Below are 25,286 nucleotides of genomic sequence, written 5' to 3'. Positions count from 1 at the left end.
CAATCTTTACACCTGCCCCAAGCAAGTGTGCTCTATTGCCTTTACACTGCAGCCTGTTTTTTATGTACAAGGAAGACAAATTTCAAAGCAGTCACTTGATTTATGCTTTTACCTTTTGATAAACGCCAATTAACATATTATGTGAGGGGCAGACCTTAGTCTCTGGGCTTTAGCCAGTTTCTTCAAAGCTCTTGCAGAAGAAGCCAGAATCCATGGACAGCTGCAAATTGTTTGATTTCATGTTGTTTTTCTGCTACCATGGTAAGGAAATAATCACCCATCAAACATGGGTAATGACTCATGAGTGGGATAGGAAGGGGGGCAGGACAGGCCTTTGTGAAGACATGGCCTGGTTCTCTATTAAAATGTTTCCGTGTTTATTTTGTAAATTAATGTAGGCCTGCTATGGGTGGCCTCCAGAGGAGTGACAGAGAGAAAAGTTTTGTCATCCCAGCCCAGAAAGTGGGCTAGGGATCTGCATAAGAATAATAAATGTTCCAAAAGGGATATATATCCAGATTCTGCAAATTGGAGAATAGAAACAATATAAAACTGTACTTTTTTAATATAAATATTACAAAATCAAAATGCTGTAAGCTGTTTTGTTATAAAATTCTTATATTATGCCAAATTCAATAAATAGTATTCTAGGTGGGTATACCGGCTCTGTTGGCTTTACACTGCAGCCTTTGTGTTGTATGGCAGGGAAGGCGGTTTATTCTAGGCAGGTGTTCCAGTTGCAAATCAAGGTGTTCTTCCCAAATAAAGTATAAAGGAGCTACAGAGAAGTAACAAAATTAATCAGAGTATTAAACGGGGACCAAAAACAAGAGATCCCTGCAGTATCTCCCTATAGTAAATACTATATAGTTTATAAATCTGAAAACAAACAAATCCAAGTGCAATGTGTGACCTACCTTTGCAGGAGGATTGCTTTCTGATTTGATTAAAGTCACGCTTCCAAAGCCGGCTTCTCACTCTTAGAAAATGGGTTTGCATCACTTCTGTTGGAATCTGTAACTGCAGAGCAGATGTGCCAGTGATAGTGTGTGGGATAAGATCCCAACTATGGGGGAAAAAAAAGTTAGGCGCTACTCTTTTATTTTTTGTTTGTTTAGCTTAAGTCTTCTCATTCTTATTTTAGTAAAATTAAGCCCCCTTTGGAGGCAGGGAGTGTCTTTAATGACTGTGTTAAGCACTTGCAGTTGGTTAATTCAACAGCTGGTTGGTTGGTTTCGAGCTGAATCTTCTGAACATTGCCACCCATTGTGTGTAAACTGTGAATCTATTAAATGTTCAGGTTTGGCATGGAAAGCGCTGGGGCCCTAGATACTGAGTACCCAGCACATCTTACTTGGCCTGGTCCATTCTTCCCCTGCCGTCCTCACAAAACTCCCCAGAGAGCAGGAGAATGGCATTCATGCTCGTACCTGCTTCTGCCACTGGCAGATTTAGTCTCCATGTTTTGAATACATGGTTTGGGCAGGTCTTGCAAGACTACTGAGAACTGTGCATCTCAAATTGCAAAGCTAATCTGATAGAGAAGACTTGCGAGGTGTGAAACGCTGCTCACCACCTCCTGGCCAGGGGGTATTGGGAGATCAAGAAATGCAAGAATATAAGATTTGCTATATTAGGTCAGAATGGAAGTCCATCATGCCCAATGTCCTATTTCCAGCAGTGGCCAATCCAGGTCACAGGTACCTGGCAGGATGCCAAAAGGTAAATAGATTCCATGTAGCTTATCCCAGGGATAAGCAGTGGATTTCCCCAAGTCCACCTTAATAATGGTTTATGGACCTTTCCTTCAGGAACTTTATCCAAACTTTTTTTTTTTTTTTAACTTAGCTACACTAACAGCTTTTACCATATCCTCTGGCAATGAATTCCAGAGTATAACTGAGTAATAAAGTATTTTCCCCTATTTATCTTAAATATCTTACCTAGTAATTTCATTGAATGTCCCCTAGTCTTTATACTTCTTGAAAAAGTAAACCAATTTGTGCTTACTTGTTGCACTCCACTCATTATCAGGCCGATACAGTACAGTGCGCTCCGGCGAAGTGCACTGTTAACCCACGATTGAACGCGCGTTTTCGACGTGCTAGCTTTACCCCTTATTCAGTAAGGGGTAATAGCGCGTCGAAAACGCGCGTCCAACCCCTCTGAACCTAATAGCACCCGCAATATGCAAATGCATGTTGATGGCCCTATTAGGTATTCCCGCGCGATACAGAAAGTAAAATGTACAGCCAAGCCGCACATTTTACTTTAAGAAATTAGCGCCTACCTAAAGGTAGGCGTTAATTTCTGCCGGCACCAGGGAAGTGCACAGAAAAGCAGTAAAAACTGCTTTTCTGTGCACCCTCCGACTTAATATCATGGCGATATTAAGTCGGAGGCCCCAAAAGGTAAAAAAAAAAAAAAAATTTTTTTAAATGGGCCCGCGGCTCACGGGTTGAAAACCGGACGCTCAATTTTGCCAACACTGTCAAACCTGCTAACAGCTGCCGCTCCTATCCAAAAAGAGGCGCTAGGGACGCGCTAGTGTCTCTAGCGCCTCTTTTTGCCGCGGACCCTAATTTAAATAAATTACTTTACTGTATTGCGCGCACAGGAGAGCGGACGCTTGCCCGCTCTCCCGCGATATAGACCTATATCATATCTCTCCTCAGTCCTCCCTGCTCCAAGCTGAAGAGCCTAACCTCTTTGGCTTTTCCTGATAGGGAAATCATTCCATCCTCTTTGATCATTTTGATCACCTTTCTTTGTACCTTTTCTAATGTTGCTATTTCTCTTTTGAGATGCGGAGACCAGAATTGCACACAATACTCAATACATGGCGTGATAGCATTGGGTAGTCAGGAAATGCGGAGCTAAGCAGCAGGAGAGAGCTGGTTATGTAGACTGGGGTCAGCAAGAAGGATGGAGTTGAGAGAAGGTGGCCTTCCTGTTTTATGGTGAATGAGATTTAAGATCTTGACTTTAGTACACAAGGCTTTGTATGATACTGGTTCGTTCTGTATTGCATCCCCTCTAAAGCTAGGACGAATCTCCTTGAGATTCCATCCCTCCCCCTCCATCTTTGTGATACGTGGGAGTGGACCTTCATGGTAGCAGGCCCAACAAAGTGGAACCCTTTACCACCCAATTTAAGGGGAAAGCCATGCATGACATTGTTTAGAAAAAATCTTAAGACTTTTTTTTCTTTATCCAAGCTTTTGGTGCTTTATGAATATTGTTGCATTGGTCAACTATGTCTTATCTGTTAGTGTACAAAAAGGTAGGGTTGGATTTACTGAGCCAGGTTCCTTATTAGGTCCATTATATTAAATTGATATTCCATTTTATAAATGTTCTGTCATGTTTGTTTTATGTCACTTTTGAGTGTTTATTGTAACCTGCCCAGAATGGGAGATGGTGGGTAAAAAATATTTTAAATAAGTTTCTAATTTTGGAGTTTTGACTTCCTGACTGAAGACTTTTTGCAACCAAGTCCATAAGACCATACTGGGTCAGACCAAAGGTTCATCAAGCCCAGTATCCTGTTTCTAAATTTCTGCTACTCTACCTTAATAATGATTAATGGACTTTTTCCTCCATGAACTTGTCCAAACCATTTTTAAACACAGCTGCACTAATATCTTTCACCACATCCTCTGGCAATGACTTCCAGAGCTTAATTATGTGTTGAGTAAAAAAACATTTTCTCTTTTTAGTTTTTTAAATGTATTACCTAGTAACTTCATTATGTGTCCTCTGGTCTTTGTATAAAATGAGGGGAATGGAACAAGTATAGTGCTCTTTCATATCTTCCCTCAGCCAGCTCTTCTCCAAGCTGAAGAGTCCTAACCTTTTTAGCCTTTCTTCATATGAGGAATTGTTCCATCTCCTTTATCTTCTCTGTACCTTTTCTAATTCTGCTACATCTTTTTTGAGATGTGACCAGAGTTGCACTTCTATGATTGCCTCAAGATCCTGGCATTTATTTCCCACACAAAGTGGATTAGTGTACATAACTTTCCAGATGTTGCCCTTTTTTTCCTATTTCTATACATGTGTTAAATGTTTTACTTACCTAATGACTTTATTGAATTTATGAATAACTATATAGATCTTACAATAAGATCTTTCAAACCCTGGGATTCATCATTCCGCTATAAATGAATGATGGCCCATGGGGGGCAGAAGTATGCAGCTGGCCGCATCGCGTTGGTGCATTTTCACCCCCTGCAATTACGGCCAGACCACACACTTTCGCCCCCATAGCGCCACGGGAAAATGTGTCATGTTCAGTTGAGTGTTTTGTAGAATTGTTTTGATTCCATAATTATTACTTTTTTGCCTCCTTTCTAGCCAGCAAGAGGCAGAGTTTCTACAGCAATCCTTACAGCATGGCCAGTTATACAAGCTCGTACAGTCCAAATGCTAGCAGTAGTCCTTACAACAGTGGCATCAACTCCCCGTCCTCCACGCCAGCGAGAACTGCAGGGCTGAAGCAGCTCGTGTTTCCTGGTAACACAGGTAAGGCTGGCCGTGACTACAGAAGACGCACTGTACTGGCTCTTATGTTACCTGAGAGTTTAGATGGTGATTATCTTCACAAAAGACGAGGATGCACCACAATTTTATTGTGTCATTTTGTTAGACATTGATTTATTTTTGATGTGGGTTTTGGCTTGCTTCCAGTCTAATCAGATTCTAAGTTACCCTTACTCATTACCCCTCATGTCCTGGAAGTTCTGAAGCTGAGGCACTGTGGACCTTCCTTCACAACAGCCAAGGTCTTGTTCTCCTTTGCTGTCCCCTGCTACCTCCATTATCTGCTGTTGCAGCGAGAACCCTCTGCACACTGGCCTTAGCTTCTGTCAGAGCTTGCTTTACTTACTCTTAGAGCTGGTCAGTAAATAGCACAGTTGGGTATCTTCCAGAAGGCTCTTGGGAATGGACAAGCTTTCTTTTTTTTTTTAATTCAGCAAATTTCCTCCTCCTCTGAACAAGAGCTGGGTTCCAGCACTTGTTTCCTCCCCACCCTTTTATATTCCTTCTCAGCTTAGTTTCATCATTGCCGTAACAGTCCTCAGCTGGGCGCCGGGTGCCAGGGCTCATTCTAACGTCCTAAGGCTGGTCATCGGGTCTCACCCTGACTCCTCCTCCAGCCCCCACAGCAGCTGTGAAGGCTGCCTCCACAGCATCCCCAGCCCTGGCCAAGCCGAAGATCCGAGATGGGAAATGCACCCAGGTAACTGTGGGTCAGACGGGCATTTCTGCCGAGTAACTTTCAGAAATGAACTTGTCATTGCTGTGAAATCATTATGGTATGAAGTGTTTCAGTTTCATTTTATTGACCAGTCATGCAACACTGAAGTTGTGTGCCAAATCCTATAGTTGATTTTTTTTTTAAACCTAGATCAGTACAGTGGAGTTATTTTTCCTTCATTAGTAACTCTTAGCACTTTAATGGTTGCTTTGGGTTTGTTTTAACAGGGTATTTTAAAAGTCCAGCGGATAGAAATCCACCTATTAGCCCTCAGTCCTCTGTGGACAGCGAGTTAAGCACTTCAGAGCTGGATGAAGACTCCATTGGCTCAGGATACAAGTTAAACGACGTCACAGATGTACAGATTCTAGCTCGCATGCAAGAAGAGAGTGAGTATATCATCCACCTTCTAGACCCACAGGTTACTCTTCAGCAGCCACCTTTTGGGTTTTTTAATGGTTTCTTTTAAACTCTTCTAGAGAAAACACAGGTAGGGAGAACTCAGCCTTCTTACTCTGCACATAATTCCCACTTGGGAGCCAGAAAAGCCCCATTTCATGAAGGATACAGCGAAGAAAAAGTAATTAAATCTGATCTGTTTAAAAATAATGGTCTTCTCGTAGAGACTTCCTAAAGCAGTATGGTAGGTTTATAGTGGGAATAATCACTATCCAGCTTGTAAAAGGATCCAGCCCCAGTGAGTCGTGCATGTTAGATGCTTGAAATTATTGAATGAAATCTCCTGCCATGTTAGCTTCTTTGCTTTGTTTGGTTCTGCCTGCTCTGTTGTTGTGCTCAGAAGTGACAAGGGAAAACATTGTCCCATTGTGCCAGTAGTAAGATGCTGTCTGCTGTGGGTTGGCTTCCTTTTTGTACTTCAGCCCTGTGGTTTCATTGCACTTTAGTTAATAAGAGCCTTTATAACCCTGAGTTTTGAATAGCAGATTATAGAATGCTAAGAGAGGTTGGGGAGGAGCAGTGTGTATGCAAACATTTGAGGAGAGGGGCATGCAGAAGAGAGGCAGAGGAGTTCATGCACAAAGCTGAATTTATAATAAAGCTTCAAGTACATAGGAGCCATGGTAGGCCTGAAAAACACCCAGACCTATAGAAGTAAAGCAATGTTTCCTCTCACATGTAAGAAATGTACTTTGTAGTGATAGTTACATCTGTTTATCTTGTTACTTAAAATTTTTTTAGGGGAGAGAGATTGGCTTTGAGATGCAGTATATGTTTTTTGTCAGACTTCGACGTACTATTTTTAGCAAGGTAGACTTTTAACATGAAACAGCATTTTTGATGTAAGTTACATTAGCCATTTCTGTGGTTTTATTTTATTTATTTTTAGGTCTCCGGCAGGAATATGCAGCCACTACTTCTCGCCGCAGCTCAGGTTCCTCTTGTAACTCTCTGAGGCGGGGAACTTTCAGTGATCAGGAACTCGATGCTAATAGTTTAGAGGATGAAGAAGACAGTCTTCATCATAATGTACACCCAGTTGTGAACAGGTTCTCACCCTCACCACGGCAGTCACCACGGCCTTCGCCGAGGCATTCCCCTCGGAACTCTCCGCGCTCCCGATCCCCTGCCCGGAGCCTAGAGTACAATCGAGCCTCTCCCCAGCCTATGATCGGCCGCCTGCAGCAACCTCGCCTTTCACTTCAAAGCCATGCTTCTGACCTCCAGGTGAACACAGTCAAAAATGAAGGTAAGGAGCTGTGCTTCTGCTGTAATGTCAAGTCCCTCAGGCAGGAGATCCCCTCTGTAATAAGTGGACTGGGAGCCCACAGTCTCATCTGTAGTGGCACAGTTTAGCATCTAGAACAACTGTTGTATAGTGTTTACTTTGTCAGAGAAGAAATCCCTTTGTCTATAACTATGTTTTGTTAGAACTGGGCTCTCTCGGAGAGGTACCGGTATACACAAGCCTTTCACTAGTACATAGGTATATGTTTGTTAATTCTAATCATGAGCATAGGGGCATGTTGTTTAATATAATAGTCTTACCCTGGTTATGCAGTCCCATGCCCAGCCTCTCAAGCATCCTGTGGTCTTGTTTGAGCAATGGCAGTGTTTATCCAGGATTCCTTGCTTCTCAGATTCTGTAACAGTAAGAGCAGATAACTGTCCACACCTATAGTAAAGTGATTTAATTGATGCTAGTTTATACATAGAGCAAATAAGATACCAGTAAGTATGATGGAAATCCTTTTTTTATCTTTATTTGATCAGTGGTCTGAGTAGCCAAGAATTCAGCTCATTTCCCAGCATGATAACATCATCAAACTCTGAAGTCAGTAATGTTGAAGAATCTTTTTAGTTTAATTGAGGTGCCAGACATATTGCTGTTATACTACCCCCACCTCCTATTGATGTGATGGCTCCCTGCAGAGCCTTTTGAATTTGATTACTCTCTGCTGTGCTCCTAGTTGAGCTGTACTAGCACCTCCTGCCTTTACACTCCTCTGGGGAAGATGATGGCAAGGCAGAAATACCTGGGTTATAAAGTGGGAAGCCTGGCCAAAAAAAGAATTACTGATGTAGTCTGGCAAATTGTTTCTCTGAGGACAAACAGGATGGCAGTCCTCAGATGTTGGTGACATCATCTGATGGAGCCAGCCTGGAACTTTTATGTCAAGGTTTCTAAAACTTTGACTGTACCTCACTGGGCATGCCATATCACGCAGGGTCCTTTCAGTCTCCTCCATTGGTCACAGTTCTTCTCTCTCCTTTTCCTTGTAAGCTTCTTTGGGGGATAAATTTTGCAGCATCATTTGTTGTGGGGTCTCCTGTAAGTTCCTTCAGTAAGTTTTTTGTTTTTTTTGTTTTTTGGTCATTTTTCTAAATTTCTGATCTATCTTCAGTCTTGCTCAGCGGAATTGATTGACTTCCGGTCATCAAGTTAGATTTTTGCTTCCTTTGTTTTCCATTCGGCCATGGATAAGTAGACCAGTAGCTTCTAATGATGTCTTCAGAGTGTCAGCGTTATGTCTGTCATCGCATGACGTCCGAAGGTGCCAGCTGTGTGTGACCATGATCTCAAAATGACAACTGTCCCAGCTGAATTTGATGGAGAAACACTTCTGGTACTGGAAGACCAATGCATCGGAGGCATTGACTGAGAGAACTGAGAGCTGCATCAGATGCTGGTGATGCATCAGTGTCAAAGGTGAATTCCACTTCCCTGTCATCTGACATCTATAGGGACCAGAAAGCAAGCCATTGCTTGCCTCTTTATGCTCAAAGAAGATATGTTTGTGCTCCTTTGACACCAGCATCAAGCAATGCCAGAGAAGCACTGGCATCTGCCTCTATGATTGCATGATGGTGGGATTGGGGGTGGTCCAGCAGTGGCTGAGAAACCCCTGAAGTGGTCCCATGGAGAGGAGAGCTCATCTTCACTGAAGGCCTGGGAACCACACCAGTCTCCAGGGGTCCTGGTGTCAGCCACTCATACACCTTTCTGTTCCCAGAAAGATATGGCCACTTCTCCTGCCTCCCAATTAGTTTTGGCATTAGGTCTCTTGGAGGAGGAGCTGGACACAAAGATAAAGAAAACTTTGGACAAGGCACTACGAGACCTCTGTACGCCTGTATTGGGACCAGCACAGGCTAAGTCGAGCCTCTGCTTGAGTCCCTCTGGCTGCCTGATGGCCTTGCACCGCTGCCAGTTCCTGGAAGGGAATCCAATGTCTATAGCAGCCGCCCCAATGGTGAACTCCAGCCTATTGGGAGGAAGCTTTTATGAAATGCCGGAGTTCCAGACCCAAGCAGAATAGTGCATCCTCCTGAGACCTTTTCTGCTAGACGGGCAAGTCAGTCTTCATCACAAGCCTACCAGTCAGGATCTGACTCTGAACCTACTTGGGAGTACAGTGTTAGTTTTAGTGATGCCATTAATGAATTATGATCAATGGGTATTCCCTCCAATCGTTCTCATCTCTCTGAAAGAAGGAAGTCTCTCTTCACTGGTTTCATTAGATAAATGGCAGAGGCTATTCCCTTTACTTTGCTAACGGAGGATAAAACCAGAAATAAGATGCTGGACATCCTCCAGTTCATGGAGCCCCCCCACCCCCACCCCAAAAAAAAAGTTGTGGCAGTCCTAGTTCCCCCAAATACTTCAGGAGATGCAGATACGAATGTGTAATAATCTCCTCGTTGTGGTTTCTGTGAACAAGAAGGAAGATGCGGTTTAGCTTGCTCAGAAGGCTTCTGGATTCAAAAAGAGGCAATTACCAAATCACCGGACCCATTCTTCAGTACCTGTACGTGGTGGCCGTATGGGGGTATATTTTATATTATGTCATAGAACACTACACAATCTAGTAAAACAAAACCTAATTAAATATATGGATAATAAATCAGCAAAGATAAGTAATATCAAAAACGAATATAGTATCACAGTAAGCCATACGTAAATCAATACAGGGAAATAGGAAACAGACAAATATTATACTGTCTTCCTCTACAAGGCAGTGTCCTTGAAATGTCTGGAAGACTGCAAGCTCGGGGACCCGAAAAAGAACGAGCTGTTTCGCTCTTAGCTCCCTTTTGGAATATACAAAGAAAATGGGCAAATGTAATTCATTATATACCTTATTTTTCAGATCTGTAAATCCTAGGTACTCTGCTTGCACTTTAACAAAAGATTTATACTAGTCTTTGATCTTCCCAATAGTTAACCTCAAAAGACATCTGGTGTTCCTTATCTTAACACTTTATCAGCTCATTGGTGCTATGAAGTCTCGGATGAAAGGAACAAAGACTGTGATAGTGTCATGCCTTTATACAATCCCTGCACTCAGCTTATATGGAATAAATTGTTCCACAATCTTCAATCATTAGAGCCTGTTCTAATCCATCACAAAGTCTTCCGAGGATGTAGCTAAGCTACCTAAAATGATCTTCTTACAGTACCCCTGGACACTCTTGGGAGAAAGATGTTTCAGGGGGCTTAATGCCTACATTGCCTGTCAGCTCTTCATGAGCAGTACTTGCAGGACCTATAGAAGCAGATACAGAGAGTGGCAGAGCAGCTTCCTCAAAAGCAATAGGTTCAAAGAAACAGAGAATATATTAATAAAATCCTTGGTGTTTACCAATCTCCTTCTTCGTTTGGTTGCTACTTGCAATATTGGATTGATTTCCGGTTTGTTTCTTTGGACCTACTGCTTTTGAGGAAGCTGCTCTGCCACTCTCTGTATCTGCTTCTATAGGTCCTGCAAGTACTGCTCATGAAGAGCTGACAGGCAATGTAGGCATTAAGCCCCCTGAAACATCTTCGTTTGGTCGCTACTCAAAAGCAGTAGGACACCCACTGATCACTTGTGAAAAGGGAATGGAGTATGTGGAACGCATGGCTTGCTCGACCAACAGGTAGACAGTAGAAACTAAAAAGTATTTTATAAAATCCTTCTTTCAATGGGAGGTCAGTCTGTATGGGACACTTCCCACGTGATACATACATTGTCTGGTCAGAAACAGTTTTCTGTATCTCAGTAGTCAACACTTGAATGTGTATAGTATTCTCTTGATGCAAGTGATGAGCATGTCTAATCAGGACAAAGGAAGTATACTAGTTCATTCACAGATAGTCATGTATGTGGAACCTTTCCTTTCTTGAATTGATGTAATAGTTTGAATACCTTATGGGATGAAGAAAATGTCGTTCTATCACAGAAAATATCCTCTTATCAGAACAGGGATCTCCTTATATCAGCAAAAACATTTTCTAGGAAGCAATCAACCTCATATTTTTATAATTCTTGTCTTTAGAAGAAGAGCAGGTTTTTCATTTTTGTAAGCTGTCTTTACACAGAAGCTGTCAGTTCTAATAAAGATGTGGTCAAGAAGCTTGGTAAAAGATGAGTGAGAAGAGGAGGCCTATATGTATGGGAATGTGCATGCTCATCTACCCAGAATTATACTGATTTGGATTCTGAGTGATATCTGGCATGCAGTGTAGACATAATCAGTCAGACTGGATGGGCCAATTAGTCCCTATCACCATCTAATCTGTTACCATATTTCTTTAACAATCAAGATGAATCAGCCACACAAGAGGGGGTAACATCAGTTGGCATCAATATGGATTAGAGCTCTCATAATTCAGAAAAGCCTAAGTTTCTCTGAGCATGCATAGGAATTCCTGCGTAACTGTTACCTCACAAGTTTCCTCAGCCTTTTTTTTCCGTGCTTCACCTAGGCACATAATTTTCCTGTTGCTATCTCTGAAAACTTTTGCTGTTTAGTGCAACTTAGGTTTTGCTCATCTTCAAGTTTTCCTTCAGGGTCTCCAACTTACTATTTAAAACAAAACAACAAAACCCCTAAATTAAAATAAAATTGTTAAAATTGAGTTTAGCCTGGCTTTCAAACTCTTCTCCTGTAAGGACCCGTGGCCAAGTGCTCCTCTGGCCTGCAGGTGGCGCTGTGAACCATTTGAATTATTTGTCTCGTCCTTCCCACACCATACTCCTCACTCCCCCCCCCCCCCCCCCCAACTGCCGTCTTGTTTCCTATATAGCCCTGAACTTATACTGAAGCAGTCTCAGCAGTGGGTTGCCAGAGCTTGGTACCATATTTCGGTCCTCATACCTTGGCTCCATTCCTACAATAAATAAAATAATATCTAGAAGACTGCATTATCTTCATTTTCTATCTTCTTTGTTCTACCTAGGCTTCAGGATTTCTTATTTATTCCTGCTCCTTACTCTGTTCCAGACCTCTCTCATTTCCTTTTACCTTCTCTTACCTTGCTTTTTATGCTTCGCTGGCCATCAGCACTGAAGGGCTCAACCCAAAGAGAAGATGGATGTCCTAGGTGGAAGTCTCTCTATCAGTGATGGCCTGGACTTGACTCCTCTGGCATTTGGCCATTTGTTCCTGGAGCAAATTACAGGTGACAACTATCACATCTCCATGACCAAAAATAAACCCAGTGTTTTCTAATGGTGCCCCTTGTGTGGCTGGAAGGTGTCTTTGGTGAAACTGGGGTTTTGCATACTTTGTGGTTTGTTCTGCCTTGTGACATTTTTCCCCAGAGAGCTCATGTTCTCTGTGCTGGTCTGCAGGTGACATTTGACCTCAGCACTACAGTTCAAACAAAGGCTTTAGATACATACAACCTTGATTCAGAAGGAAGCTTGAATAGCATACACATCCCAGCATCCCCAAGGAAATGTAAGACTGAAACATCCTGTAGTGCCATTGGCCAAAAATCTATTACTAATCAGAAGGCCATTGGCCAGTAAGTGATTGTTAGTATTCTGTGACCTGATTGCCCCTGCAGACAAAGAACTAGCTCTGAAGTTGCTGGAACTCGCTAGCCTTGGCTGAGAGATAGAGAGCAAATCACTGTTCAGCTTATGTGAACAGCCATCTTCATGGTCTCCCCAAGCGCTAATAAATAGTGGAAAGTGTTCAGTTAACTTTTGCTGTTTAACCCTTGTTCCTGTTTGCAGATTAAATATTTTTTTCGTTCACTGTTCTTACTTTTTGTTATTAGTTAGCTTATTAGTTATAATTAGTTTGTTAGTTCTGCCTGTCTTGGACTGATTAACAATCGCAGTATTGTGTATATTTGGTCTGTGAGTTTTTCTAGGAATTGTGTGACCTTAAGGTTGTGTGGTAGTCCAGTGTCCCTAGAAACTACCAAGGGATAGCTTTCGGGCAGGATCTTGCCCAGAGGCAGGCAGGAACCCAGTTGGTGGATGGGAGGTTGCGAGTGCAGACGGGCCTCTGCAGTGCTTGGCAGGATCTTTCAAGTGGTCACAGGGTTAACCCTGAGTTGTGTTAGGGGTAGCGCTGAGGTGTTACTTGACAATGTCTATAACAGGTCTTCACAACAAGTGTTACTGATGCTTTGGACCTAACCACAATGTGGAGAATTATACATTTTGTTAGAATGTTGTTGAAAGCCAGGAAAATGAGGAGTTTGAAATTCAGAATTCCTTTAATCATTCCACCTCCTCTCCATGAAAAGTAAAGGATATGGGAAGAAAGGGTGGGGCCTTGGATGTTCTCCAATTCAGTTAGAGACCTGGGATGCAAGGCGCATTCTGCTAGTTATAAGACGACTTCTGCTGAGGAGGTTGAAGGGTACAAGCATGGATACCATAAGGATCCAGACATGCCTAGGCACCATGACAAGGCATTGTCGTGGTGCCTTGACCCCAGAATGCCTGATTCAGGAGGTAAATTCTCCCCAAGACTGGGTGCCTTCTCATAACTAGAATTGCATAGGCATAGTTTGCTATCTTGGGACAATCATAATGCTAAGAAAATGAAAAGTGACATGGTGCCACAGCCATCAGCACAGCAGAAATCGATGCTGGCCCACGAGGAGGATTTGGAACCCAAATCCAGCTCAGCATCTGTTCTTGCCAATACGGTGTGATATGTGTATGTGGTGCCGAGTTCATAAACACCACAGATATTGTTGGTGCTGATATCACCTGCAGACAACCTAAAAGTAGCTTTTGGCACTGACAATGTCTTCAAAGAAGTTAGTTTCACCCCCAGTACTTCTGCTTGAAAAGGATGTCCTTCCTAGTAGGTTCATCTGACCTCCAGAGGGTGGGCAGCTTTAGGGGATATTTTCAGCAGTTCACGAAAAATGTTTTCTTTAATGTGCCTCAGGTGTTGACACCTTTCAAAGAGCCAAGTCCTGTCTTGGAGGTGTTATGGACTCCAGCCCCATCTTAATTCAGGCATTTTCACCACTTTAGTTCAAAGGGGGGAGGGTTCATGTGCTCTCTCAAGATTAGAAAACCATCATTCTCAACCAGAGGTCTCTGTCTCCCTTAAAGTGCTTACATAAGTCATCTCCAGGCGAAGAGCATTTCCCAATGCATCAGTCCTGGGCTTTTGAGCTCATGTTCTCGCTGCACACTCAGAGAACATGAACAAAAAGAGAAGTTTTGCCATATCAGTTGTCTTGAATTAAGGGCAATTTTCAGTGCTTCAAAAGCTTTTTCAGCAACATTCTGTCAGGGAAAACCATCTTAATTCAGACAGATAATTAGGTGGCAATGAGGGATCCTATTCCATCTGCAAGGAAACAATCAAGATATGGGACTGGTCGTATCTGAAAAAATAATTTTGGCATTATACCTGCCTGGGATGCAGAATGTATGGGCAAACACCCTGTCATTATCTCGAACCTTCCAAATTGTCTATAATCGAGAAGATAGCCAATGATATTTTCCAGGACTGGAGAATTACAAAAATTGATCTCTTCGCATCAGAGGAAGGTTCATCAGTACTGCTCCAGGAGGCCATATAAATACAGGGTGTCAGCAGACACATCAACATAAACTGGGAAAGAAGACTGCTAGATGCCTATTTTTCCATTGCTCTAATTTCCAAGGTGCATTAGAAAATAAAGCAAGACAAGGCTACAATAATCCTCATAGCCCCATCTTGGCCACACCAGATATGGTTTTCTCATCTCTATCAGCTTAGGTGCCAATCCATCTAGTGGAACGTCCAGTGCTAATAACTCAGGACCAAGGGAAAATTCTTCACCAACGTCTGGTCCTTAGCCCTCACGCATAGATGTTGAGTGCTCATTAGTGGCATCGCTCCAAATTATTCATGAGATCCTGATAGTGTCCGGGAAGCAATCCACCAGAAAATTGTATGGCTTCTAGTGGAAACAATTATCCCTTTAACGCCTTCAGGAAAAGCCAGATCTTTTCACATGCTCTCCACAAAGTCTCTTAAATAACCTATTCCACTTTTCATCATCTGGGCTAAAGACCACCTCAGTAAAGGTTCATCTCAGTGCGGTAGTAGCCTATCATCACCACATAAAAGGGAATCTTGTATCAATCCATCCGTTAGTGTCAAAGGTCATTTATTTATTTATTTATTAGTTTTATATACCGTCATTCGGTGCAGCCATCATAACGTGAAGTGATTATGGCACCCGATCAAATAGCTGCCACTTCCATGGGATTTCAATGTAGCTCTTACTCAGTTCATAAAGTATAAAGAGGAAAAAGAGCCAGGCCCAGTTCTGAAATGGAGTCTGCCCTGTCAGAGGGCTGGAGCCCTGCCCATGAGTCATAGGGTGGAACTTTACATTTGCAGCCAAGTAAGCAGAGAAGGCTACATATTTAATTTATCTTGTTTTATACATATTCCTTAAAATCTGTTCATTGCGGATTACAGTAAAACAATCATAAAATAACATACTTGTATTGTAAAAATATAAATGCAGACTTTTGCAGAAAACATACTTTCATAAAATTAGTCTTTTATACACTTACCTAAACAACTCAGCCTTCAGTCTTTCTAAAATGTAGATAAATCAGCCTTCCCTCACATCCCTTTCTAACTTGTTCCATAAAGTTGGAGCAAATACAGAAAATGCCTTATTCCTTATCTTCTGAAGCTTATAATCCTTAATGGATATATTTCTAACATCATGTGATCTGTAGAAGGAAGAGTATGGATAGTTACATAAGGATTAATCAACCCCTTTAACCGCCTTATGTATTAAAGTCAGCGTCTTAAACTGTGTTCTTTCCTGCACAAGCAGCCAATGTAAGGCATAAAAAACTGCAGTAATGTACTCACAATATTTAGCCTCTGTAATAACCTAGTAGCTGCATTCTGTATCAACTACATCACTTGCATCATCATTTTTGGCAAACCCAAATCACAACAGTAATCAAGTTTATACCTAACACCTGAATCACAGTTATTAGGTCTGCATCTGTTATCTCATTTTTCAGTTGGCACACCATACTTGTTTCCAGCCCAGGCCTTCAACCTGTCCCCAAGGAATAGATTGGGCCTCAGAGTTTTATAAGGGATCAGTAGCAACTTGTTCCCAGCAACTTGAGGGCTGCAAGCCATGCTGTGAATCCCAGGTCAGGAAGATCTGTAACCCCATCTGACCTCTTGTGCCTGTGAAGCTATCCTGCTGAGCTTCTGGTAGTATCTGTAATATATGTGAAAGTGAACTGGAATATTCTATTCTAGATTGGATTGTGAGTATTGTGAACACACTGTTATATGTTGTGTTCAAGTTAATGAAGGTGAAGGGAACTTATTTTTAGGTTATGAATAAACCTTGCATTGAATGAGAAGATAAAATAATATCCACAAAGATGTTTGAAAAAACTCATCAGATCCTCATGATTCAAATGACCATCATAAATCAATGTTGAATAATTCATAGATCTTTTATTCGGTACTCTGTTTTAGTCATATGTCTCAAGTTCTTTGAACTTAAAATGTTATAAATGCAAATAAAATAATACTGAAGAAAAACACTTCCATTAATGTGAATTTCATAGATGATCACTTACGCATGAGCCCAATAAACTTGACACAGTGCTGTGTACAGTACTTTTGTCACAGGACAATTTAATGTTTCATATCCTGTGGATAGGAACCTGACAGTCTTGACTTAGAACCATGTCTTACATCTTGCCAAGCCCTAGCCTGACATGAAGTCACATTTTGGAGCTCACAGAATCAACAGAGCTGAAATATCTGACCTAGAAAGTAATTTTCCTAGTTGGTCATATTGATCTGAAGAGTAAGTGAGCTTCAGGCACTTGTATCTTATGTTCATACCTCCAGTTCTTCCACAATAGTCCTTTGTACTCACCCAAAAATGTTTATCTAAAGTGGTATTAGCTTTCCACATCAATCAATCTGTAGTACTTCCCAAGGTCATATACTCACAAAGTTGAGCAGGCCTTGCACACTGTGGACTGCAAAAGGGTTCTGGCTTACTATATGAAAAGAACATAGCCACACCATCAATCCACTCAGGTCTTCATTTCCTTTCATCCCAACAGATTAGGAACTGCACTAGCTAAAAGAACTTCATCAAATTGGCTAGAAGACTGCATTTCTTATTGCTATAGTCTAGGATTGCAGCTAAACGATTCAATGAAAGCACATCAAGTCAGAGCTGGGGCAAAATCTGTTGTCCATCTCACATCAGTTTCTATTGAAGAAATGTGTAGAGCTGTAATATGGTGAGCTGTAACACGGTCTTCCATTCACAACTTCACATCTCACTGTTGTCTTGACAATGTTTTAGACAGTGCATTTGGTCAAGCAGTTCTAAAGTGCCTTTCCAATTAATAGTCTGCTCCCCTCCCTCGCCCAAATGTGACTCATTTGCATTGCCCTACAGAAGGAACACTAAACACAGAACAGGGCAACCCTCAGTTTGGGATTCCCAAGTTGTGTGGCTGATTTATCTTGCTGGAGAAAGTGAAGTTGCTTACCTATAACTGGTTTTTCCTGTAGAGAGCAGGATAAATTCCACATAAATACCCACCCACTTTCCAGGGAAGTTGACTCCTAAGCTCTGTGTTAAACTCAGGAGACTTGTGAGGTAGCTACTGCATGGGAACTCCTTCACATGCTCAGAAAATCATAGAGAGAGAATGCTAATCCTCCTAGTACAAGTAGGATGGTTGTCCTCACACATGGGTGACATCCGATGGAGCCCGGCACAGAAAACTTCTGTCAAAGTTTCTAGAACTTTGACTGGCACACTGAGCATGCTCAGCATGCCCTAAGCCACGTGTCCAAGCGGGGTCCCTCTTCACTTTTTTTTTTTTCCGCAGAGCTGATGTCTCACAGTCTTGGAGTTCGTGCTCTTTTTCTGGAAAACGAATCCATTTTTTGGCTATTTTTTGCCTTGTTCCTGCACCAGGTCCCCTCTGTTCCACCTGGCCTTAGTCTTGCGGTACGGTCAGTTTCCCATAGCAGAGTCCTTCAGGGCCTACAGGCCATCGTCCATTTGCCAGCCTTATTTTTTTGTCATGGTGTCGTCAGGTTTTCGTCTGTGGCCCCCAGTGCCCTCGGGCTATATCTATTACAGATCCACACAAGGTGTGCATCCTCTGCCTGGGGCCATCCCACGACGTTCAGGGGTGCCGCCTCTGTGACCAGATGACCCCCAAGGGCTGGCGGGCCTGCCTCGATAAAATGGAGAAGCTGTTCAGCCCTAAGAGGACTGAGCCTTCGATGTCTGTGTCCTAAACACCAAAGGATCGGGGGCACTGATCCTCACCCTCCCCTGGTGATCCTGGAGGAGCGGGAGGCTGAGGATTGAGCCTCTTCTGATTCTTCTAGGTCGAAGACATCTGGATCTTCACCTGCCACCTAGGCGCTGGGGAAAGACCGGGCCGAGCACCGTGGGAAATCAAGAAAGCATCGCTATCAGTCGCCGTCAGCACACGGAGCAGTGCTCGGGATGGCGCCAATTCTTGCTGCGATGCCCCCCAAGGCGAGGAGGTTATGCCCTCCATTGATGCCGGGGCTACGGGGTGGTCCCCACCGACTCTGATGCTGGGTACCAATCTCCCTCGAGGCTCCGAGGAGGATCGTGCCACCCCTCCTCCAGCACAGACAATTCTGGTGTCTCCAGAATCCTTCTCAAAGGTCTTTGGTGACCTTTGAGAAGGAGCTGGAGCGCAGGGTGCAGTTGGCAGTGGATCATGTTCTTGCTGTCCTTGGCTGAGGCCACCCTGCCGGAGACGCTTTTGGAGCGCCTTGTTCTTCTCGGCATACTCTTTCCTTAAGATTTGGGAGTACCCCCTCACGGTTCTGCCTGTAAATAGAAAGGCGGATGGGGTGTCCCTGGTCCAGCATGCCACTGGTTTTGAAAAGCGTCAGCTCCCCCACCAATCAGTAGTGGTTGAGTCTGCGCTGAAAAAGGTCAAGTACTCCTGGACCCATGCCTTGGCTCCCCAAGGGAGGGAACATAGGGCACTGGATGCGCTGAATACAAAGGTCTTGCAGGGCACCATGCTGATAGCCCGAATAGCCTCCTATCAGCTCTATACAACTCAGTACTCCCATAACCTCTGGAAACAGGTTCAGGAGGTGGCCAACCGTGTGCCCCAGCAGCAGCAGGACGCTCTATTGGTGGTCGTGCATCAGGGCCTTGAATGTGGGAAGCAAGAGGTACGCGCCACATACGATGTCTTTGAACGGCAAAAAGAGTTGCGGCTGCTGGGATTGGCATCTGCAGGATAGCTTAACTCCGGGTCTCTGACCTCGAGCCGTATGTGCAGGAGAGGCCCGCTGACTTGCCGTGTAATGGTAAAAATGTTTTTGGCGATAAGGTGAGGGATGCAGTGGCTCGGTTGCGAGACCATCATAAGACTTTTCAACATCTTTCCGCCGGTACCTCTGACCCCACCATCTTTGGCTAGGAGGTCAACGCACCAAAGGCCGCGATCATTCTATCGTCAGAGGAAGTATTACCTGCTTATGTCTTGCTGCTGCCCACAGAGAGTGAGCTCTTGGGGCCGTTCCAGGCAGCAACGAGCACCCAAGCCACGGCCAGCTCCTCAGCTGAGCCCAGCCACAGGGCTTTGACTGGTAGGGAGGAAGCAGAAGCCAGCCACCCGCCCCCATGCCGTGAAACCCGCTGGTCGGAGATTGGCTACAATTCTTTGCGGATCGATGGCCAGGGATCACCTCAGACAAGTGGGTTCTATACATAGTGCATAAGAACATAAAAAGTTGCCATACTGGGTCAGACCAAGGGTCCATCAAGCCCAACATCCTGTTTCCAACAGTGGCCAATTCAGGCTACAAGTACCTGGTTAAGTACCCAGACACTAAGTAGATCCCATACTACTGATGTTAGTAATAACAGTGGCTATTCCCTAAGTCAGCTTGATTAATAGCAGTTAATGGACTTCTCCTCCAAGAACTTATCCAATCCGTTTTTAAACCCAGCTACTCTAACTGCACTAACCACATCTTCTGGCAACACATTCCAGAGCTTAATTGTGCATTGAGTGAAAGAATTTTCTCCAATTAGTCTTAAATGTGCTACTTGCTAACTTCATGGAGTGCCCCTTAGTCCTATTATCCGAAAGAGTAAATAACTGATTCACATTTACCTGTTCTAGACCTCTCGCGATTTTAAAGACTCTATCATTCATCCCTCAGCCATCCCTTCTCCATCTGGATGTCCCGCCAGATTCTCTGCCGAGCCCCTTTTGGGGACCATCATCATGTCAGGAGACCCTAATAACAGCCAGGATGGTCGAGCCTGTCCCCCCAGGACAGTTGGGGTGGGGTTTCTACTCCTGGTAATTTCTGATTCAAAAGAAAACTGGGGGCTTCCATGCTCAAATGTGCAGTTATTGTAGTTGGGTTCAAAAAAGGTTTGGATAAGTTCTTGGAGGAGAAGTTCATTAACTGCTATTAATCAAGTTTAATTAGGGAATAGCCACTGCTATTGGTTGCATCAGTAGCATGGGATCTTCTTAGTGTTTGGGTAATTGCCAGGTTCTTGTGGCCTAGTTTGGCCTCTGTTGGAAACAGGATGCTGGGCTCGATGGACCTTTGGTCTGACCCAGCATGACAATTTCTTATGTTCTTATGATAGAAGTTTTCCGTGCCGGGCTGCATCTGATGATGTTGCCCATGTGTGAGGACTAACGTCCTGCTATCCTAGGAGAACACCTGTTAGAGATGCACAACTCTGCTTACTTCAGTACCATTGGATAATGTCACCCCCCCTCCCCCTTTTGTCTGATTTTATCCTACTGTCTATGGAGAACCCCTGTAACAGATTAGGGACTTTCATTTTGTACTTTATAATTCACTTTCCTGTATTTTATCCTTATTACATCCTAAGCATTTATTTCTATCATGCTTTGTAATTGAGGACATTTTAGAGTGTTTTTCACAGTGGAAGTACAGTTTTGATTACCACAGTGTGCAGCTTTGGCAATTACTCTTAATCCAACAGTGTCTGCCTTGTCGGAGGGCTGGAACTCATATATGAGTGTTTACTCAATCAGAGCAGCATCAGATTCAGGATGACTACATCTTGTCATGTAGTAAAGATGTTTACCTAGCACAGAACAGGCAGCGGTATGTACTGGGAATTCATTAACTGTAAAAACTGTTATAGCAATACTGTGAATCAAATTTAGACCACTGACTGACTTCTGCATATAGTACAGCATGTCATTGCCATGGAACAATTATGTGATCAGATGAGCATGTGATAAGCAGAATTTTTTAAAACCCACAATAGCTTCAAGGAAGTAACAGTGGTCACTGCATCTCAAAAAAGTTGCACTGGAGAAGATACAGAGAAGGGCAACCAAAATGATAAAGGGGATAGGACAGCTCCCTATGAGGATAGGCTAAACAGGTTAGGGGCTGTTCAGCTTGGAGAAGGGACGGCTGAGGGGGGGGGGGATATGATAGAGGTCTATAAAATCATAAGAGGGCTAGAATGGGTAAATGTGAATCTGTTGTTTTTCTTTTAGATAACAGAACAACTAGGGGCACTCCATGAAGTTAGCAAGTAGCACATTTAAAATAAATTGGAGAAAATTATTTTTTCTCTATGTACAATTAAGCTCTGGAATTTGTTGCCAGAGGATGTGGTTAGTGCAGTTAGTATAGCTGTGTTTAAAAAAGGATTGGATAAGATCTTGGAGGAGAAGTTCATTACCTGCTATTAATTAAGTTGACTTAGAAAATAGCTACTGCTATTACTAGCAAAGGTAACATGGAATAGACTTAGTTTTTGGGTACTTGCCAGGTTCTTATGGCCTGGATTGGCCACTGTTGGAAACAGGATGCTGGGCTTGATGGGACCCTTGGTCTGACCCAGTATGGCATGTTCTTATTCTGGAATCAACAGTGATTGATAAGGCACATAGGGCCATTCTTTTGGTGACGTTTTCCTCTATGAAAGATTGAGACTTGGTGCCCCGTCTGTTTTTTCGCTCTATTCATATGCTTTTCATGGGGTTTAAACAGTCTAACTTCAGTTAGTCAGCCAGAGTGACTCACTGCTCTCTTGATTAACAAATGTTGGTACCTAATCAAACCAAATCACACTACTCAACACTTTTCCAAGGTGAGTAACTGAACTGAACTTTTCAACCTTTTTACTTAGGTATACACTGCTCTTAGCTTATTTCTAGCTTCTGGCTACCTTTTTTTGTTTTGAATATACAAACACTCTAACGTCTGTTTATTCGCTGCCTTACTGACTATTAAAAGCACAAATACACTCAATAATATTTCCAAATAGTTAACTTCGCCCCAATACTTTAATAAAAAGAAAATTTCCCAAGCAAAAACTTACTGATTCCTTTCAGCCACTAGCAAGGTGATCCTCTACTCTCAGTGCTCCCACTGGATTGAATAGCTGTAATATCCAAAGCTTCTCCCTCCTGAGGATGTTATCAGCACCTGCCGTCCCTCTCCCACTAGGGAGGTAAAAAACTTTAACAATGGCAGCCATGGGTACTGCGAGAGAGGCCAAGTACATCCTGCATATAAGATTTAAAAAGTTCAGCTGGGGATATCATGACTATCACAGAAAGTTTAACATGTGAAGCTTCATATTTCTAGTGGAATTTTCAAGATTCTCTATCCTGCGATGAATCACATTCCTGTCCTGGACAAGGGAAGCCTGCACTGCTGATAATTTCATGGTGTTTTGTTTTAGTTCCCCAATTTTCTCAGAATTGGGACCTCAATAGTCCTTCCTGAGGCTGGGTCTAGCTGTGCATTTCATTAATTGTACCAGTCAAAGAGGACAGTGAGAGTTCCACTAATGAGGAAACTATCCATATACTGGGTCTGACAGCTGGGATCAGAGGACACAAACCTGGATACAAGTTGGAAGCTGCAAAAGGCGAGAAATGGATGACACTTGCCTTGGAGAGAGATCGTTGTTAACCAACATCCGAAACATTTTCGCAATCAACATGTTACCGGCTCCAATCTCCTTGGTCAGCCACCCCAATAGATGTTCCTTGATATACCACCACACACCCCTTGTACTGCCAACCTGGTCACAAACCACCAGGTCTGAGGCACTTGCTGATGGATGCAATAGCGGAGAATGCCAAGGAGGGAGGAATCCTGATGTCTGGGCTCTGCGAGACTTCGCATCTATCTCTAGGTGCTGAACCCCCTCAGATCCAGTGCCAACTAGACCAGTCCCAACATAGACTGAGAAAAGTGGAAAAGCTCAGGAATTACCGTTTGCCGCATCGGGGTAGACTGCAGGTGAATAGTGGTAACCCCCCTTGAAGTTTTCTCTTCCACTTAACCATATCGAAGAAACAAAATTCACAAGAGAAAAACTCTAAATGGTGCAGAGCTCCTCTTAGCACGTCGTAAGACACCATCTTGCGCTGGACTCTAAATCTGACTTTTGAATCCTACTTCTGTCTAAATAGCATTATATAAAAACATTTGGAAGATGACCACAGTAGCTACTACTAACAAACATTTTGAAGATGCTTCCTTTTCCCTATTGGGGAAGCAGTGGAAGGTGGAGTTTGCTGCTAGATCTAATCCAATACATTTTCATTTAAAAAATTCCTACTGGTCAAGGCTTCAATTTTTTTGTTACTGGCCAAGCCTTTTACATACAAGTTGTTTAGTCCTTACAACCAGCTCATAAAGACAGACAACTTGATAATTATTCAGCAGTATAGAAATCATGCCTCAATTCTCATCTTTCTAACATTTCGACCATAGAAAACAGAACGCAACGGCAGATAAAAACTCTAAGGCTCAACTGGCTTACCCATTTTCTGTTACTACTGCAGTGTTGAAGACTCTTTTCTTTCTAGCTTTATCCTCATTTTCTCACTCTTAAAGACAAGGATAGAAAATTTCCAGATACTGGAAAATTGTCAACTTGTGCCTTTCTCTGACTCGGGAGAAGCCACTGTGCTAAGACAGGCCAGAAAATGTGGTGGGCCCAGACCAGAAGAGCTGTGGAATCTCATGTTGGGAGGAGCCACTGCAGCCGTGGGCTGCTCTCTGGCCCACAGAAGAGATGGATGACAGGCTGCAGGGGAGGAAGAGAGCTTGGAAATTGAGGCTAAAGGTTGGAAAAAAGGGGAGGAGACAGAATGAGCTAAAAAATGACAAAGATGAGCAAAATTGAAAAATAAATACAAAATTACAGAACACAAAGTTTACAAGGAAGGATGCAGTTTTTGCCCTGATTCCTAGATTATTTTGGCTAGCTGCTCCCCTCATTTTGTTTTCCTCCTCCGATATTAAATGTCATCTTCAGCGACCCTGCTTTTCAAGTCAATTCCTAAAAAAAAACAACAGTTTAGTATCTTAGGTAGGTTTTTGGAAAATAAGAAATGCTCTGCTGGGTCAGACCCAGGACCATTGAGCCCAGAATCCTGTCTCAATCTGGGTCACAAGTACCCAGCAGATCCCAAAATAGTTAATGTTTCTCTCCCAGAGATATGCACTGGCTTTCCCGAGTCTATCTGGCTAATAACTGTTTATGGACTTGTCCAAACCCCTTTTAAATTCCACTGTGTTAATTGTCTTGACCACGTCCTTTGGCAACAAATTCCATGGCTTGATTGTGCACTGAGTGAAAAAATACTTCCTATGATTTGTTTTAAAACTGCAGATTGCTAGTTTCATGGAGTGTCCCCTAAATCTTGTTGTTTAAAAGGGTAAGCAATCATTCACCATTTACTCATTCCACTTCACTCATGATTTTATAAATCTCAATCACATCCCCTCGGTTTTCTCTTCTCCAAGCTAAAGAACCCTAACTTGTTTAGCCTTTCTCCATAGGGGAGCTTTTCTGTTCTCTTCATCATTTTTGTCACTGTTTTCTGTATGTATTTTTATGCTCATTATGTCTTTTTTTTGAGATGGGGTGACCAGAGCTGCACAATGATACTCAAGGTGCAGTTGCACCATGGATTTATACAAAAGCATGATATTTTCAGTTTTGTTCTTAATTCCTTTCCAAATAATTCCTAACATTCTATTTGTCTTTTTGACCACTGCCACATACCGATTGTCCACAAGGACTCCGAGGTCCTTTCTCTGGGTCGTGACTCCTGAAACGGAACCCAACATAGTGTACCTCTAAGTTGGGATTATTTTTCCCTATGTGCATTACTTTGCACTTGTTTACATTAAATTGTATCTACCATTTAGATGCCCAGTCTCCTAGTCAGAAGGTCCTTCTGCAGTTCCTCACAATCTGCTGCTC

The 25,286-nt window shown here is 42.9% G+C and overlaps 1 protein-coding gene across 2 annotated transcripts in view; it reads left to right on the top strand.

Moving 5' to 3' along the window:
- Positions 1-25,286, top strand: part of SLAIN2 (SLAIN motif family member 2) — a 123,803-nt gene that overhangs the window by 46,156 nt on the left and 52,361 nt on the right. For both annotated transcript variants that reach the window (XM_029588078.1, XM_029588089.1), the window contains exons 3-5: positions 4,357-4,524; positions 5,488-5,649; positions 6,609-6,968. In XM_029588078.1, coding sequence (XP_029443938.1) covers positions 4,357-4,524; positions 5,488-5,649; positions 6,609-6,968 — 690 coding nt within the window. The remainder of the gene's footprint in view (positions 1-4,356; positions 4,525-5,487; positions 5,650-6,608; positions 6,969-25,286) is intronic.

Source organism: Rhinatrema bivittatum, chromosome 1, assembly GCF_901001135.1.
Source record: "Rhinatrema bivittatum chromosome 1, aRhiBiv1.1, whole genome shotgun sequence".
In the NCBI taxonomy this organism is placed as follows: Eukaryota; Metazoa; Chordata; class Amphibia; order Gymnophiona; family Rhinatrematidae; genus Rhinatrema; species Rhinatrema bivittatum.
The sequence above is the reverse complement of the archived record's forward strand: the minus strand, read 5'-3'. Positions and strand labels throughout refer to the sequence as shown.